The following is a 17,500-nucleotide window of genomic DNA, read 5'->3' as shown; positions in this document are numbered from 1 at the left end:
TGCTCATATCATATAACTTTCGTTTCATCCTCCATGTTTGTAGTCTCCTTCTGTCTCGTTTCATCCTCCATGTTTGTAGTCTCCTTTTGTCTCGTTTGATCCTCCATGTTTGTAGTCTCCTTTTGTCTCGTTTGATCCTCCATGTTTGTAGTCTCCTTCTGTCTCGTTTCATCCATGTTTGTAGTTTTCTTCTGTCTCGTTTGATCCTCCATGTTTGTAGTCTCCTTCTGTCTCGTTTGATCCTCCATGTTTGTAGTCTCCTTCTGTCTCTTTTGATCCTCCATGTTTGTAGTCTCCTGTCTCGTTTGATCCTCCATGTTTGTAGTCTCCTCCTGTCTCGTTTGATCCTCCATGTTTGTTGTCTCCTTCTGTCTCTTTTGATCCTCCATGTTTGTAGTCTCCTGTCTCGTTTGATCCTCCATGTTTGTAGTCTCCTGTCTCGGTTGATCCTCCATGTTTGTAGTCTCCTTCTGTCTAGTTTCATCCATGTTTGTAGTTTTCTTCTGTCTCGTTTGATCCTCCATGTTTGTAGTCTCCTTCTGTCTCGTTTGATCCTCCATGTTTGTAGTCTCCTTCTGTCTCGTTTGATCCTCCATGTTTGTAGTCTCCTTCTGTCTCGTTTGATCCTCCATGTTTGTAGTCTCCTCCTGTCTCGTTTGATCCTCCATGTTTGTAGTCTCCTTCTGTCTCTTTTGATCCTCCATGTTTGTAGTCTCCTGTCTCGTTTGATCCTCCATGTTTGTAGTCTCCTGTCTCGTTTGATCCTCAATGTTTGTAGTCTCCTGTCTCGGTTGATCCTCCATGTTTGTAGTCTCCTTCTGTCTAGTTTCATCCATGTTTGTAGTTTTCTTCTGTCTCGTTTGATCCTCCATGTTTGTAGTCTCCTTCTGTCTCTTTTGATCCTCCATGTTTGTAGTCTCCTTCTGTCTCGTTTGATCCTCCATGTTTGTAGTTTCCTGTCTCGTTTGATCCTCCATGTTTGTAGTCTTCTTTTGTCTCGTTTGATCCTCCATGTTTGTAGTCTCCTTCTGTCTCGTTTGATCCTCCATGTTTGTAGTCTTCCTCTGTCTGAGTTCATGAAGGATGAACCTCTTGTCTCCCCTCTGTGTTTCAGGCAAGCTGCCGCCCCCCGTTAAGCGGGACATGCTGCGGCACCGAGACTACAAAGTGGACCTGGAGTCCAAACTGGGGAAAACCATCGTCATCACGAAGACCACCCCCCAGGCCGAGATGGGGGGGTACGCTCTCTCTCATTACTCTATTATTATTTTTATTATTATTACATTAGCTTGTTCAGGAATACCTCAGAATGACACCTCATGTTTATCCTCTTAATCCGTTATTATATATAATTTCAAACATGAAAAATGTTTTAAACCTTTTATTTATTTATTTACAGTTTTTGTTTTTGATAATACGTTTTTTCTTCTATTATAGTTTTTGATATATTATTGCTTCTTGTTCTCCAGGTATTACTGTAACGTGTGTGACTGCGTCGTGAAAGACTCCATCAACTTCCTGGACCACATCAATGGAAAAAAACGTGAGTTGTTTACATGTTTATCTCAAAGACTATTGACATGTCTGCATCACAGACTGTTGACATGTTTCCATCACAGACTGTTGACATGTCTACCTCACAGACTGTTGACATGTTTACATCAGACTGTTGACATGTTTACCTCACAGACTGTTGACATGTTTACATCAGACTGTTGACATGTTTACCTAACAGACTGTTGACATGTTTACCTCACAGACAGTGCTGTGTACCTGGACTCACATTCAGGTTCAGGTCCGGACTCAAGTCCAGAGGTTCAGGTTCAGGTCCGGACTTATAAGTCCGGACTTGTGTCAAGTTGTGTGAGTAACTAAAGTGAACTTATTGTGAGCTAATTATCAATTGAAAATCAACTCAAATTCAAACTCGTCAGGTTTATTGTGCCCCCTTCCAACTTGTGTCTACACCATGTCTTTTCTAGAACTCTACATGTGTTACTAACTACACAACACATCTACATACATAGTGATGTACATACAAGACTCAATATGCAAGAGTACAAGTCTATGTGTTCTTGTTCAAGAACAACAGCATATTGACATTGTCTGGGTGAAGTGTTGCTCTTTCGGCAGACACTATATCACCATACATACAAAGGAGTTAGCTTAGCAACACTACCATATATGGCAACCAGCATCCCATGCTGTCAGTAAGCTACACTACCATATATGGCAACCAGCATCCCACGCTGTCAGTGTCCACTATGTCTAAGCCAGCTTCCCTTGACGTCACACAGATCTCGCGAGCAGGTGCGATATTTTGCGAGACTTCGTGAGCTCAGTAATGGCCGCCATATCAGAAGCCAAAACAATGTTTTTCATCTTTTCTCAGTGCAAATTTCTTGATCTATGGAAGGTTTTAGATGGTTTAGAACACAAAGGAGAATATACGTAAGTACCGGTTCCCGACGTTCCGGTTTTAACCGGACTTGAACCGAAACTTTTTACAAGTCCAGTACCGGTTCGGCGTACCGGTACGCAGCACTACTCACAGACTTTTGACATGTTTACATCAGACTGTTGACATGTTTACATCAGATTGTTGACATGTTTACATCACAGACTGTTGACATGTTTACATCACAGACTGTTGACATGTCTGCATCACAGACTGTTGACATGTCTGCATCACAGACTGTTGACATGTCTACATCACAGACTGTTGACATGTTTACCTCACAGACTGTTGACATGTCTACCTCACAGACTGTTGACATGTTTACCTCAGACTGTTGACATGTCTGCATCACAGACTGTTTACATGTTTGCATCACAGACTGTTGACATGTTTGCATCACAGACTGTTGACATGTCTGCATCAGACTGTTGACATGTTTACCTCAGACTGTTGACATGTCTGCATCACAGACTGTTGACATGTCTGCATCACAGACTGTTGACATGTCTACCTCACAGACTGTTGACATGTTTACCTCAGACTGTTGACATGTTTGCATCACAGACTGTTGACATGTCTGCATCACAGACTGTTGACATGTTTACCTCAGACTGTTGACATGTCTGCATCACAGACTGTTGACATGTCTGCATCACAGACTGTTGACATGTCTACCTCACAGACTGTTGACATGTTTACCTCAGACTGTTGACATGTCTGCATCACAGACTGTTTACATGTTTGCATCACAGACTGTTTACATGTTTACCTCAGACTGTTGACATGTTTACCTAAGACTGTTGACATGTCTGCATCACAGACTGTTGACATGTTTACATCAGACTGTTGACATGTTTACCTAAGACTGTTGACATGTCTGCATCACAGACTGTCGACATGTCTGCATCACAGACTGTTTACATGTTTACCTCACAGACTGTTGACATGTTTACCTCAGACTGTTGACATGTCTGCGTGTGGCTTCAGATCAGAGGAACCTGGGCATGTCGATGCGAGTCGAGCGCTCGTCTCTGGATCAGGTGAAGAAGCGCTTTGAGGCGAACAAGAAGAAGATGGAGGAGAAGCAGAAGGAGTACGACTTCGAGGAGCGAATGAAGGAGCTCAGAGAGGAGGTGAGACACTTCCTGTAGTTTCTCTGATGCTCTCTCTGAAGTTCTTCCTGTAGTTCTTCCTGTATTTGTGTAGTTCTTCCTGTATTTTTGTAGTTCTTCCTGTAGTTCCTCTGACGCCTTCACTGGTTGAGCTAGAGACGAGACTTTGTAGTTCTTCCTGTAGCTTTGTAGTTCTTTGTAGTTCTTCCTGTAGCTTTGTAGTTCTTCCTGTAGCTTTGTAGTTCTTTTTAGTTCTTCCTGTAGCTTTGTAGTTCTTTTTAGTTCTTCCTGTAGCTTTGTAGTTCTTCCTGTAGCTTTGTAGTTCTTTGTAGTTCTTCCTGTAGCTTTGTAGTTCTTTGTAGTTCTTCCTGTAGCTTTGTAGTTCTTCCTGTATTTTTGTAGTTCTTCCTGTAGTTCTTCTTGTAGTTTCTCTGACGCTCTCTCTGTAGATCTTCTTGTAGTTTCTCTGACGCTCTCTCTGTAGATCTTCTTGTAGTTTCTCTGACGCTCTCTCTGTAGTTCTTCCTGTAGTTCTTCTTGTAGTTTCTCTGACGCTCTCTCTGTAGTTCTTCCTGTAGTTCTTCCTGTAGTTCTTCTTGTAGTTCTTCTGACGCTCTCTCTCTTGTTAGGAGGAGAAGGCGAAGGCGTATAAGAAGGAGAAGCAGAAGCAGAGGAAGCGCCGGGCGGACGACGACGATCTGGAGGAAGACGACGAGATGGCCGCCGTGATGGGATTCTCCGGGTTCGGATCCTCGAAGAAGATCAAATGAACATCCTGCCACGCTCTTATTTTGGTAGTCCTGCTTCCTGTTGGAGAGGAAGTGAAGGCGAGACAAAATAATGGACCAAAATATAAAAGCGCGACACCTTCAGGGTCCTGCAGATAAAACCGTATCTGTCAGCTTCAGGAGGAGCTGCTCTTCACACAAACAAGTTGTTGTTGTTGTTGGTAAACATGTAAATAAAGTTAATTCAAAGTGTTTTAGTTCCAAGAATTTGAGTTTAAAACAGGTGGATTATTTAAGAACTGGATATCCGTGTCAACATTGAACTCATTTTATTTTCATCATGTTCAGTTTGTCTGGGACATTTTAATAAACACGTGTTTTTTTTTAACCAGCTTTGTTTGTGTCATTGAATGCATCATCAGAATGCTTGTGTTGCCTTCACGGACCTTCAGTAAACTTGAGCTTCAGTTCATTTAAGTTTAGGAAAATAATTGTTTTATATTATATATATTAGGGCTGTCAAACGATTAACATTTTCAATCAGATTAATCACAGCTTAAAAATGTATTAATCAGATTAATCACCATTCAAACTATGTCCAAAATATGCATTTCGTTATGTATTTTGTTGTGGGAGTGGAAAGATAAATGAAAGAAGGCAGATATATATCCATTTAACATATATGGGTCATTCCAGAATTGGAGGACAATTTAGACACCAACATTTTTGACAAATGAACCTTTAATTTTATTTAAAAAATATATGTATTTTGGAAAAACATGATAAACCATCTAAAAAAGTGATTTGCCCAGCTAGGCATCAATTGTATATTTTCCGATGAAGAATTACCCCTGTTACTCTAATTATAGTAACAGGGTTGAAAATCAATGCTAATTTGAGTTTTAACCTCAGGAATTATTGCTAGATGTAGCATGTAGTGCTACTTTCAAGGCAAGGACAAACTTGGATATCTAATGAAAGAAAGATGACTTTGAAATGAATATGCTTTATTCTGATCATATCAGTAACAGGGTTGAGTGGGGCAGAGTGCCACACACTTGATATTTTAAATAGTATTTTGAAACAACTTTTTCTACAACTTTATATACATTTTGTCTCAAGACAAGTATGTTTAACACAAGTGTATGTTTTAGCTTTTTGGGCATGGATTATTAGATTTTTTATATGGGGGACATGAAATGTCCTCCAATTCTGGAATGACCCATATATGTTTATTATAACATTGTTCTGTGTGTCAAAATGAAAGACAGCCCACACACCTATCACTCATCAAACCGTGGGGTCTTAATTCATTACGTGTTGATTTCTATCAACGGGGGAGTACTTCAGGAAAGTCGACGGGGGGGCTAGTGGAGTACTTCGTGACCACAGAGTGTGAACGTTGTGATCAGCTGTTTTAGCGCAGTTCTCCAGTGAAGGGGGCATAGGAAGGGGGGGGAGTCTCCCTCCGCAGCCGGTTGGCGTAGTTTGGCACAATTCCGTTGTACAGACCGACGTTAACAGCAGCCCTGTCTGTGCACACGGAGACCGACTCTGTCGTCCGGTGATCTAACCGCCTTCTTGAAAAGCTTCACAAGTACGTCGGTACGCAAATGCGCTTTGTGACACAAGTGACGGTACGCATTTCAGATTACGCACATAACCTGCTTACCAGTTATGTGCACCCCTGTATTACAGCAAAAGTATTCTCCGTCGGGACTTCCTGCAACAACACCACGCCGTTATCTTGATTCTGATTGGCCAGAAGACATTATCAAAGATGTTCTAGTGAGAAGACGATCACTACGTGACAAAAGTTTTCAAAACCGTTTCTGGTCTTCGGTATTTCCAGACAAGTGGCTACTGAAATCAATCTTACTAACTGCTGTCTGTGCAATTTACTCCGCGAGTTGGCGGACTTTATTTTGCTTACTTTAACATCATTTTTCATGGTGGGGCTAAGCCATTTCTTGGTATGGGTGTAGCCTACCCCAGCCATACCCCAGCGCTGCCACTGGTGGGATGTATGGGGCGGGCCATTCGGCACATGCGTTAAATGTGTTAAATATATTCAAAAAATTAATTACCGCCGTTAACGCGATAACTTTGACAGCATTAATATATATTTAAACAGAAATAAGAAATAAATCACATACACAGGTTTCTAATTAAATTCTGTTCTTACTTTGTGTCCTGAATATTAAACGTATATTTTTTCCAAATAATTTAATCAAATCAAGTTAATAAGTAACTTGATTTGATTTGATTTGATTGTTTCAAGTTTCAAGTTAGTTAAACACATTACTACAATCACAATAAAAGACAATAATTTACAACAGCAATATAAAAAACAAAAACACAGGGAATATGAGGTGTCATGCTCCGCTCTGACTAGAAGGCCAGAGAGAAGAAGTGTGTTTTAAGAGTAGATTAAAAAACTGGGCCGACCTCACAGAGATGCAGAGTGTTCCAGAGCCTGGGGCCAGCTGCTGCGAAGGCTCGGTGCCCTCTGGTTTTGAGCCTGGTCTTGGGCACTATGAGCAGCAGCTGGTCAGCAGACCTTAAAATTAAAATTGCATTAAGTTTGTAATATTTCCAGTCTGGTCCCAAAAGATGTAACACTGAATTAATAAGTCTGACTAAATGTTAAACTTCTTAAAGGTAGGGTAGGTAATTCACTTCAGAAACACTTGTTATATTCCATGGAATGCTCTTAACATCCCGATAGCAATGAATAAATGAAATGCTTTGACAATACATATATAAAAATATGTCATCTGTGGAAGCAATGGCGCTGTAAAAAGCACGACCCGGCCGTCTAAAATGATGGATGGCCTACCTGCCTGTCAGCCTTCCATCTGTGACCCTAACTGATCTCGTGCCCTCATTGGTCATGTGCGCGTTCGTGTGTGTTGAAGGAGGGGCTCTGTAAGGAAGTGGCAGATTTTTTCTGGCTGTGTATTTTCAAATTCTAGCGCACTCAAGCTGGTTTCTCCAAAATTACCTACCCTACCTTTAAGTAAATCAAACATTAAAATAACATCGTCATAAGGCTCTCCATAAATCGGGGGAACAAGTGAAATATTGGGGCCAGCAGCATCATCAGAGACTGAGGAACACTCCACCCCCCAAAGACTGCAAGCACTACTATTTAGACATACTTATGGCTATTTTACTAATATATATTTAGACTGTAAGTGTAAATGGAGGCTTGTGGCGCAGTGGACTAGTGCGTTGGTGTTGATCAGGGGGTCACAGGTTCAAACCCCACTGCAGTCAGCATGTCGTTGTGTCCCTGAGACGCTTCACCCCAAAGTGCTCCTGTGGGGATTGCCCACAGTACAGAGTATGTAAATCGCTTTGGATAAAAGTGTTTAACAAGTGACATGTGATGTAATGTGAATATGCACATTGACATTGAATGTGCAGGAAGAGTTGCCAAAGACATTTCATTGTACTTTGTATGATGACAATAAACATATATTCTATTGTATTCTATAAATGTTTCTTAAATATCAGAATTTAAAAAAAGGAAATGAAGGATAAATGAATTACCACCTTTATGTGTTTTTAGTATTATGTTTAGTACTTGGAGAGGCCCATGAACTCCCTGACCAGCACTTTGAATGTGTGCTAAATTAAAATATTGAACTGCAGTTGAAGCCGCTGCAGAGACGCTGATCTACTTCCTGTTTCCTGTCTGTGGTCACACCAAAGATGGGGGGTGTTGCAAAGTCACTTCCTGTCAGAGGGCGGGGGGGGGCCCGCAAGAGGAGGAAGCCATTTTGGATTTAGGTTTCTCAGCGGCGTCTTAGTGCTTGGTTTTGAGGAAGTGAAACTGTGAGAGGACGGCCGGCAGCTTTTATTTTCTGAGTTTCAGAGACGTTTGGAGAGAGAAGCTTCAGATGTTTTCGTCCTGAAGCTGAGGTTTCACTTCAGATTCAAGATGAGTGGAGAGCGAGTGCCGAGTCGAGCCGAGGTGACGGGATGGAGCCCTCAGCAGCTGGCAGAGTACCTGACCCGGGTGAGACCCTGAACGCACCGTCTGTGTCTATAACGCCTGTATTTAAGACCTCAAACGCACCGTCTGTGTCTATAACGCCTGTATTTAAGACCTCAAACGCACCGTCTGTGTCTATAACGCCTGTATTTAAGACCTCAAACGTGTCCTCTGTCTCTCTGACATCTTAACACGAGACCTTGAACGCACCGTCTCTATGTCTAACATCTCTAACTATAATATCTGTATCTCTAACGTCTGTATTTAAGACCTCAAAACGACCCTCTCTGACTTCTCATTTAAGATCTCGAACACACCGTCTCTGACAACTTAACATGAGACCTCAAACACACCGTCTCTGACAACTTAACATGAGACCTCAAACACACCGTCTCTGACAACTTAACATGAGACCTCAAACACACCGTCTCTGACAACTTAACATGAGACCTTGAGCACACCCTCTCTGCCTCTCGCGTCTATATTTAGGACCTCAAACTACCGTCTCTGACTTCTTATTTAAGAACTTGAACGCACCGTCTGTATCTCTAACGTCTACATTTAAGACCTCAAACATGTCCTCTGACTTCTTTCTTTCTGCACGTCCAGTTTCTCCAAGCTCCTTCATTTCCTCAATTTTTTCCTGAGTGTCGATTCTCTGGACCAATCAAAAGCCTGCAGTGTTTTAACTCCGCCTTCTACTCCAAACTGGATCCTTGGCTCGGATTGTGCTTAAAAAGTGCGAGGAACTCTCCAGGACTTTTCCAAATGGAAACCAAAGGAGAGCAAGCTGAGTCAAACAGACGTCACCGTTCAGCGGAAACACAAGCGTAGGATTTGGTTTCCCAACAAAGAAACTCATCTGTTTCTTTCCCAAAGTCTTCGGGAAGAAGGATCTGAACACAGAAGTTATTTAACGGTTTGATCAAAATGGAAAACGACTTCTAATCCCGGAAGTCTTCATTTGGTGAAAACAGAACAGAAGCAAACACTCGATGAAACCTTTATATCGTCTGATCGACAGACGTCTGATGGATCCCGTGAGGTCACGTGACCTACCAGGAGAAGCCTGCTTTAAATCGTCTCAAAAACACAAAGCTTCCGTCCTCGACCCGTGAGACAGAAGTCGAACAAGTTTCATACAAATCTGTCCAGAACTTGTTGTGACAATTTGAGAAACCGAGCCACAAGGAGACAGAGATCAGCGGTGGAGGAGAGAGACTGTCGTCGGCGTAAAGGCTGACGTTTGAAATGGGTTTTCTTCAGGAACACGTCTTGATAACGTCTCGTGTTGGATGGAGTAACGGATCCCTTTGAATGCAGCTCTGCGTATGTTTGGATACGTGTCCAAAGTCTTTTCAGAAACGTGGGACCCACCAGGAGCTCCATCAGGTGATTCCTCGAGAAAAGACGTGAATTCGGACCGGACAACTCAAACCAACGTGAACTAACCGAACACGTGAACTAACCGAACACGTGAACTAACCGAACACGTGAACTAACCGAACACGTGAACTAACCGAACACGTGAACTGTAACAAACGTATATATACATTTCCACACGTTTCAATGTGCTGTCTGTAATTGCAGATGAGTCTGAGCGGCTGTGATAAAGTGGTGTTGAAGAACTCCATCAGCGGCTCCAGATTTGTGGTGAGTTTACATTCAGAGACATCGAGAGAAAGTGAAAAGGGTGAAGAGTTTAAAATGTCAACTCATTGTTTCTCTGTTCGGCAGAATCTGAGCGAGAGCGATCTACAGAAGTTCCCCAAACTCTACGCTCCGTAAGTACAAACCAAATCCACTTCTTCATGTCTCTCCTACATCAACATGTGTCCCCTCTTCTCCATGTCTCTTCTACATCAACATGTGTCCCCTCTTCTTCATGTCTCTTCTACATCAACATGTGTCCCCTCTTCTTCATGTCTCTCCTACATCAACATGTGTCCCCTCTTCTTCATGTCTCTCCTACATCAACATGTGTCCCCTCTTCTTCATGTCTCTTCTACATCAACATGTGTCCCCTCTTCTTCATGTCTCTTCTACATCAACATGTGTCCCCTCTTCTTCATGTCTCTTCTACATCAACATGTGTCCCCTCTTCTTCATGTCTCTTCTACATCAACATGTGTCCCCTCTTCTTCATGTCTCTTCTACATCAACATGTGTCCCCTCTTCTCCATGTCTCTTCTACATCAACATGTGTCCCCTCTTCTTCATGTCTCTCCTACATCAACATGTGTCCCCTCTTCTTCATGTCTCTTCTACATCAACATGTGTCCCCTCTTCTTCATGTCTCTTCTACATCAACATGTGTCCCCTCTTCTCCATGTCTCTTCTACATCAACATGTGTCCCCTCTTCTTCATGTCTCTTCTACATCAACATGTGTCCCCTCTTCTTCATGTCTCTTCTACATCAACATGTGTCCCCTCTTCTCCATGTCTCTTCTACATCAACATGTGTCCCCTCTTCTCCATGTCTCTTCTACATCAACATGTGTCCCCTCTTCTCCATGTCTCTTCTACATCAACATGTGTCCCCTCTTCTCCATGTCTCTCCTACATCAACATGTGTCCCCTCTTCTCCATGTCTCTTCTACATCAACATGTGTCCCCTCTTCTCCATGTCTCTTCTACATCAACATGTGTCCCCTCTTCTCCATGTCTCTTCTACATCAACATGTGTCCCCTCTTCTCCATGTCTCTCCTACATCAACATGTGTCCCCTCTTCTCCATGTCTCTTCTACATCAACATGTGTCCCCTCTTCTTCATGTCTCTTCTACATCAACATGTGTCCCCTCTTTTTCATGTCTCTTCTACATCAACATGTGTCCCCTCTTCTTCATGTCTCTCCTACATCAACATGTGTCCCCTCTTCTTCATGTCTCTTCTACATCAACATGTGTCCCCTCTTCTTCATGTCTCTTCTACATCAACATGTGTCCCCTCTTCTTCATGTCTCTCCTACATCAACATGTGTCCCCTCTTCTTCATGTCTCCTCTACATCAACATGTGTCCCCTCTTCTCCATGTCTCTTCTACATCAACATGTGTCCCCTCTTCTCCATGTCTCTTCTACATCAACATGTGTCCCCTCTTCTTCATGTCTCTTCTACATCAACATGTGTCCCCTCTTCTCCATGTCTCTTCTACATCAACATGTGTCCCCTCTTCTTCATGTCTCTTCTACATCAACATGTGTCCCCTCTTCTTCATGTCTCTTCTACATCAACATGTGTCCCCTCTTCTCCATGTCTCTTCTACATCAACATGTGTCCCCTCTTCTTCATGTCTCTTCTACATCAACATGTGTCCCCTCTTCTTCATGTCTCTTCTACATCAACATGTGTCCCCTCTTCTCCATGTCTCTTCTACATCAACATGTGTCCCCTCTTCTTCATGTCTCTTCTACATCAACATGTGTCCCCTCTTCTCCATGTCTCTTCTACATCAACATGTGTCCCCTCTTCTTCATGTCTCTTCTACATCAACATGTGTCCCCTCTTCTCCATGTCTCTTCTACATCAACATGTGTCCCCTCTTCTTCATGTCTCTTCTACATCAACATGTGTCCCCTCTTCTTCATGTCTCTCCTACATCAACATGTGTCCCCTCTTCTTCATGCCTCTTCTTCATGTCCCCCCCCCCCCCTTATCACCTGAATCTCCTCTAGAGCTCCATTGAGTTCTTTGTAACCAAATGTCTCTCAGAGGGGCGTGGGGAGGGGCTCCTTATTTTCATCTAAAGTAACAGACAGAGAATCAGCACTTTGGAAACAGGGCTGAAACAGAGGGGATTATGGGTAATGCTGCAATGATCTGTTTGGTGTTTCTGCCAATCAGAGACAGGCTCTGGATATATCTGAGACCTGGGATGTATTGATGAAGAAGAGGATGATGCCCCTTCCACACCAACGCGGTTCCCGTTCTAAATCCTCTTGCGCTCTTCTGGTTCGGAACCGGTTTTTCTTTTCAGCTCCGGCCCTGTTCACACCGCCCAGAGCCCGGCTGGTGCTGCCGCTGCTGCGTCATGACGTGACCGTTTACATCGCTGATTTTCTCCCCAATGGCGCTCACTACAACAACAACAACAACAACAATGGGGGACAGGTCTGGTCGATGATCGTGTTGCTTTTAATCACACGAAGCCAGATTCAATTAAATAACGACTTCTCCAACCTTATGTTTTTCTCCAGAGTGCCGTGGTTCATTGTTTATTAATGTGTTTCAGCGGCATGTACCGAGTCAGAGTTTATTCTCCCGTTAGCTCCGGGTTAGCTCACACGGCAGCGGCCGCTGTAAAGCACTGTCTGACTGTCACACAAGCAGCTGATACATATCCCCCCCCCTTAAGTGAATGTGTGTCAGTCTGAATTGACGCTGTTTGGCATCACGCTGTTATGAAAGTGTCTCTGGTATAAAATGGGTGATGTTACCATAGCAACCAAAGCTAATCCGACTAACTTGATTACTTGTTGCTATCCTATTGTTTTCTACAGGCACATTTGACCTTTTCATTATGATTCTACTTGTGATAGTCCGACAGCACAACCTGTGCAGCCCATGTATTGATTCCATCCGATAGCTGCTATAATACAAAACAAAACGTCTGCCTCTCTCCACAATGATCAATGAAAGTGAACGATGGTCAGAGTAAGGCACAAAGAAACAGAACCACACGAAGCCTGGTTGGTGCTGCCTGACTTTAGAAAGTGTGTGTTGCGTCATTTAAAAAAATGTTGGAGCTTGGTAAGAACCGGTTTCGGAGCTTAGAGGCGGCTCCGCTGCGGTGTGAACAGGACAAACCGTTGCTTACCATCAGGCTCCAGCTCCGAACCGGCCCTGGAACCACGTTGGTGTGAAAGGGGCATCATGGGGGACCACCTGTTAAGCCCTCAGCCTGTTTTTCAGAAAATGACATTCCCAGAACAAAGGACCATCTCTTCCTTTCTAAAAGGGTTCAATTCATCATCTTTTCTCTCAAAGCAAGGTTACATCTGTGAGTTGGATGTAGAAGTGTCAGAATCAATATAGATGTTTTTAAGAAACGCGTCGTGTTTTTATCTCGTTCTTCTGTCTCTGATACGACGGCGATGTGGAAGTGCTGACTGAATTTGAATAACCTTTATTTAAACCCTGTGTGTCCTCAGGATGATCACTAAGATCAGCTCTCAGATCAGCAAGAAGGAGGAGAAGAGGAGCCTGTTCGGGATAAAGTGAGGCTTTTATATATATATTTAATATAAAACTAAAAACACAAATAAAAAAATAATAATACATTTAAATTGTAAATAATAAAATAATAACAAATAAAGCACCTTTACATATCTGTTATACTGTTTAATGATATTTATAACTACTGTATTTATTTTCATCGCAGACCGACCAGATATCACGAACCAGGTTTGACTTCATCATTAACCTTCTCATGTTTGGTTTGAAATGTATTTTATATAAATATATTCATACTAATCACCTGTTCTCCCCAGCAGAAGCAGCGACAGAGGTTCAGGGTTGGGGTGCCGATGAGTTTGTACGTCTTATTTTTATTTTTCTCTCTTTTGATGGAAATTCAACCAGAAAAATATTCTTTATTTTGAAGGTTTTTTGTGACCCGCGTGTTTTTGTAATATATATGTCTATATACTTCCAGTCGGAGGAAGAGTTGGACGATGACTACGAGGACCCGGACAGCGGGGGGGACGGGGGGGGCAGCGACTACGAGTCCCCGATGGACGACGATAACAACGACTACGAGCCCCCCCCCTCCGAGCCCCCGGAGGACATGGCGCTCAAACTGGGGCCCCCCCGCCCGCTGGGGGACGGGGATTACATCGGTAAGACCTTTAATAACGCCTTTAATAACGCCTTTAATAACACCTTTAATAACACCTTTAATAACACCTTTAATAACGCCTTTAATACAGGGTTTAACACATAATGCATCGGTAACACCTGGAATATAAAATAATGTATCTGACGTTTATTTATCAGAAAACGTAACCCGTCTACGGGCTACGTTTTTCTTTATGTAAAAATATATATTTCTAATGTGTTTCCCTTTGTGGCCAGCAGGGGGGGCTTCAGCCAATAGACCTGCTTTAAGTATAACGTGAGCTAAATATATATGTGTGTGTGTGTGTGTGTGTGTGTGTGTGTGTGTGTGTGTGTGTGTGTGTGTGTGTGTGTGTGTGTGTGTGTGTGTGTGTGTGTGTGTGTGTGTGTGTGTGTGTGTGTGTGTGTGTGTGTGTGTGTGTAGACAGCCATGTGCCCTCCAGAGGCCACCCACCTGCTGTGTGTCCCCGCCCCCCCCGCCCCCAGCCTCTCCGTACCGGTGAGCCTCAATTTAAAGAATCATTTAAAACATTTTAAACTCCTCAGATATACCTTGATGTAAAGGTGTGTGTGTGTGTGTGTGTGTGTGTGTGTGTGTGTGTGTGTGTGTGTGTGTGTGTGTGTGTGTGTGTGTGTGTGTGTGTGTGTGTGTGTGTGTGTGTGTGTGTGTGTGTGTGTGTGTGTGTGCAGTCAGGTGAGCACTCCTCCAGAAGAGACCCCTCCCCTCGCGGCGGGGGGAGAAAAGGTGAGTTTATATTTGTAATACATTTCTCTACTCAGCTTTTCTTCATTTGTATCAAGTGAACCAGTGACATCGTGTTTTTGTGATTATTAGCATTTATTTTGTAAACGAATGCGTCTTCTTTTGCTGATTTCAGCCCATATAGGAGTGTGTTTGTGTTCATCTGTTATTTGTCATTTTGTTCCGTGTAATAGTTTTGCTTGTCTTCAGTTTTAAGTCATTGTGCATCTATTCTAAGACTTTGAACAGCTGCCTCTTTGCTCTTCCTACATCTATCTGTGGTTGTTTTGCGCCCCCTGGTGGACACTTTGTGATTGTTTTGTTTCTATTTCTCAACACTTTATGTCTCTATGTGATATTTTTGTGCCTTTTTGTGATGTTTTTTCCTCTTGTTCGGGTGGTTTTGTGTGTAGTGACATGGTGTAACACAGGAGCTGTTAAATATTATTCAGAATAACTCTTAATGGAGTCTTTTCCCTCCTGTTGTGTTCAGTTCCTCTGGGGCCCCCGCCGATTCTTCGTGTGAACAAACCAGGTCGAGGCTCGGGACCGAACCCGTCCCCCATCAGAGGTAAAGCTTCAAAGTGCTTCTGTTTTTAAATACCGCACATTTACTTACTTTGGTTTCAAAGGACAACATAAGTATTGAATTCAATTAAATTAAGGGGTCGGTTGGAGAGTAGTCGTTACAGGGCTGTGATTGGACAGCTGCTCTGGAGGTGGGCGGGAATGCACACAGCAAGAGCCAATCAGGGATACTTGATTGTTTTTAAACACAGAAATGTACCATTCTAAATATAAAAATATTACTCATGTCAGATTGTATTGATTTTTAGTAAGTAGTTATTTTGGTGTCAATCATGTCGTTTACATTTGTGTTTCTCGTCTCCACAGGACCTCATCGCAACACAATGGAAAAGGTGACGTTTTCTTTATAAATAAGCTTTATTTAGAGCGGCCATATCATGCTCATCTTCAGTCTATCTTGTACAATGTGTTGGAGTGCTAGCCAATAGGAGAGCGAGTGTTCCCTCGTGATGTCACTAAGTGTTGGGAGTAAACAAAGGAGTACTCCACGTACTTTATATTTAGTGTTTCTTTATTCTAATTGTGCTTCTTTGCTTCCTACAGCCGGGCGCTAACTCTTGGAGGTAAGTAGATGTTCTCTCCATTATATCCTACAGGAGTGAGTAATGGGGCCCCACAGGGCTCTGTGTGCGGTCCTCTTATATAGATAAACTGTTCTGGGGACTGGTGGAAATGCTGTTTTATAACGATGTTACGCAGATGACATTGTTTTTAATGCATTTAAACCCTCTTTATTATATCAAATATATTTTGAGAACGAAAGTCTTGTGGATATCATTTTTCAAACAAAGGGAAATAATAATAGACTTAAACTATCTATTTTTATGAAGATGACTCATTGACTTGTATGAGTTTAAATCCTCTTCCACTGTATTTGATCAAACAGCATCAGCAGTGCATCATCGAGTGTTCGTCCACAGAGGAGGGAATGAGTGTGTTATTGTTTAAAGTGAAGGAATGTTATCTTTAATCTTCTCTGTTCAGGCCTCAGCCAGACGATCCTCCAGCCTGGAACAAACCTCCAACTCTTCCCCCGACCCCGACTCCGACCTCCGTCAGCCGGAGCGACTCCTCCGCCAGACCGGCTGCCACCAGGTCAACATCAGATATTAAAGCTTACAGACATATCCACCAGAGAGGAACGAGACCTAAACCCTGAGTCAGCATTATGAGACCTAAACCCTGAGTCAGCATTATGAGTCCTGAACCCTGAGTCAGCATTATGAGTCCTGAACCCAGACCTGAGTCAGCATTATGAGTCCTGACCCCTGAGTCAGCATTATGAGTCCTGAACCCTGAGTCAGCATTATGAGACCTAAACCCTGAGTCAGCATTATGAGTCCTGAACCCTGACCTGAGTCAGCATTATGAGTCCTGAACCCTGAGTCAGCATTATGAGTCCTGAACCCTGACCTGAGTCAGCATTATGAGTCCTGAACCCTGAGTCAGCATTATGAGTCCTGAAGACATGAGTCAGCATTATGAGTCCTGAACCCTGACATGAGTCAGCATTTCCGCACTTCCTGTCCCCTGGTCTCTCTTCAATGGTTTCTGAGTGTTTTTGTTGTTAGTCTGAAATCAGGTCTTTGGTTAACACAAGCTTTTTTTGGTGTTTCGACAGGTTTGAGACGAGGAGAGAGGTAAGTCTCTGTTTGAAACTTTTATTTGAAGGTTAGTTTGTCCTGAATGACATTTGAACTTCTTCTTCTCTTCTCTTTTATCAGCAAACACACAATGAAGGTGAGATTTGTATTCATCATAAACATCATAAACAAGAGCATATCCCGACCTATCTGAGTAATTCTTAAAACCCTTCTGTCTTCTAGCTCCTAAACATAACACCTTTCCCCTTCAAAATAAGAGTCAGCCCCCCCGCCCCGGACGCCCCTCTCGCCAAGGAGACAGGTGAGACGTCTTTAAGTAATTTACTTCCTGTCAGTACCCATAGAGTGACGGTATCCTAACAGGAAGCTCAGGGAGAGGTTTGTTTTTCAAAATAAAAGCCCCATAATGTGACTGTATAACTTGAAACAGG

General features: G+C 42.8%; 2 protein-coding genes across 2 annotated transcripts in view; both read left to right on the top strand.

Moving 5' to 3' along the window:
* The window catches only part of zmat2 (zinc finger, matrin-type 2), a 7,322-nt gene extending 2,636 nt beyond the window's left edge, over positions 1-4,686 (top strand). Inside the window, exons 3-6 of the mRNA XM_079651521.1 lie at positions 1,115-1,238; positions 1,470-1,543; positions 3,446-3,591; positions 4,200-4,686. Coding sequence (XP_079507647.1) covers positions 1,115-1,238; positions 1,470-1,543; positions 3,446-3,591; positions 4,200-4,340 — 485 coding nt within the window. The 3' untranslated portion in view covers positions 4,341-4,686. The remainder of the gene's footprint in view (positions 1-1,114; positions 1,239-1,469; positions 1,544-3,445; positions 3,592-4,199) is intronic.
* A 1,815-nt stretch (positions 4,687-6,501) lies between these two features.
* Positions 6,502-17,500, top strand: part of lcp2a (lymphocyte cytosolic protein 2a) — a 13,143-nt gene continuing 2,144 nt past the window's right edge. Inside the window, exons 1-17 of the mRNA XM_079648624.1 lie at positions 6,502-8,322; positions 9,889-9,951; positions 10,036-10,082; positions 13,451-13,516; positions 13,681-13,703; positions 13,790-13,833; positions 13,954-14,137; positions 14,560-14,634; positions 14,824-14,880; positions 15,371-15,448; positions 15,772-15,797; positions 16,009-16,028; positions 16,450-16,560; positions 17,087-17,105; positions 17,190-17,205; positions 17,292-17,370; positions 17,414-17,420. Of these exons, the coding sequence (XP_079504750.1) occupies positions 8,245-8,322; positions 9,889-9,951; positions 10,036-10,082; positions 13,451-13,516; positions 13,681-13,703; positions 13,790-13,833; positions 13,954-14,137; positions 14,560-14,634; positions 14,824-14,880; positions 15,371-15,448; positions 15,772-15,797; positions 16,009-16,028; positions 16,450-16,560; positions 17,087-17,105; positions 17,190-17,205; positions 17,292-17,370; positions 17,414-17,420 (993 nt within the window). The 5' untranslated portion in view covers positions 6,502-8,244. The remainder of the gene's footprint in view (positions 8,323-9,888; positions 9,952-10,035; positions 10,083-13,450; positions 13,517-13,680; positions 13,704-13,789; positions 13,834-13,953; positions 14,138-14,559; positions 14,635-14,823; positions 14,881-15,370; positions 15,449-15,771; positions 15,798-16,008; positions 16,029-16,449; positions 16,561-17,086; positions 17,106-17,189; positions 17,206-17,291; positions 17,371-17,413; positions 17,421-17,500) is intronic.

This window comes from Notothenia rossii (assembly GCF_949606895.1).
Source record: "Notothenia rossii genome assembly, chromosome: 9".
Taxonomy (NCBI): Eukaryota; Metazoa; Chordata; class Actinopteri; order Perciformes; family Nototheniidae; genus Notothenia; species Notothenia rossii.
The sequence above is the reverse complement of the archived record's forward strand: the minus strand, read 5'-3'. Positions and strand labels throughout refer to the sequence as shown.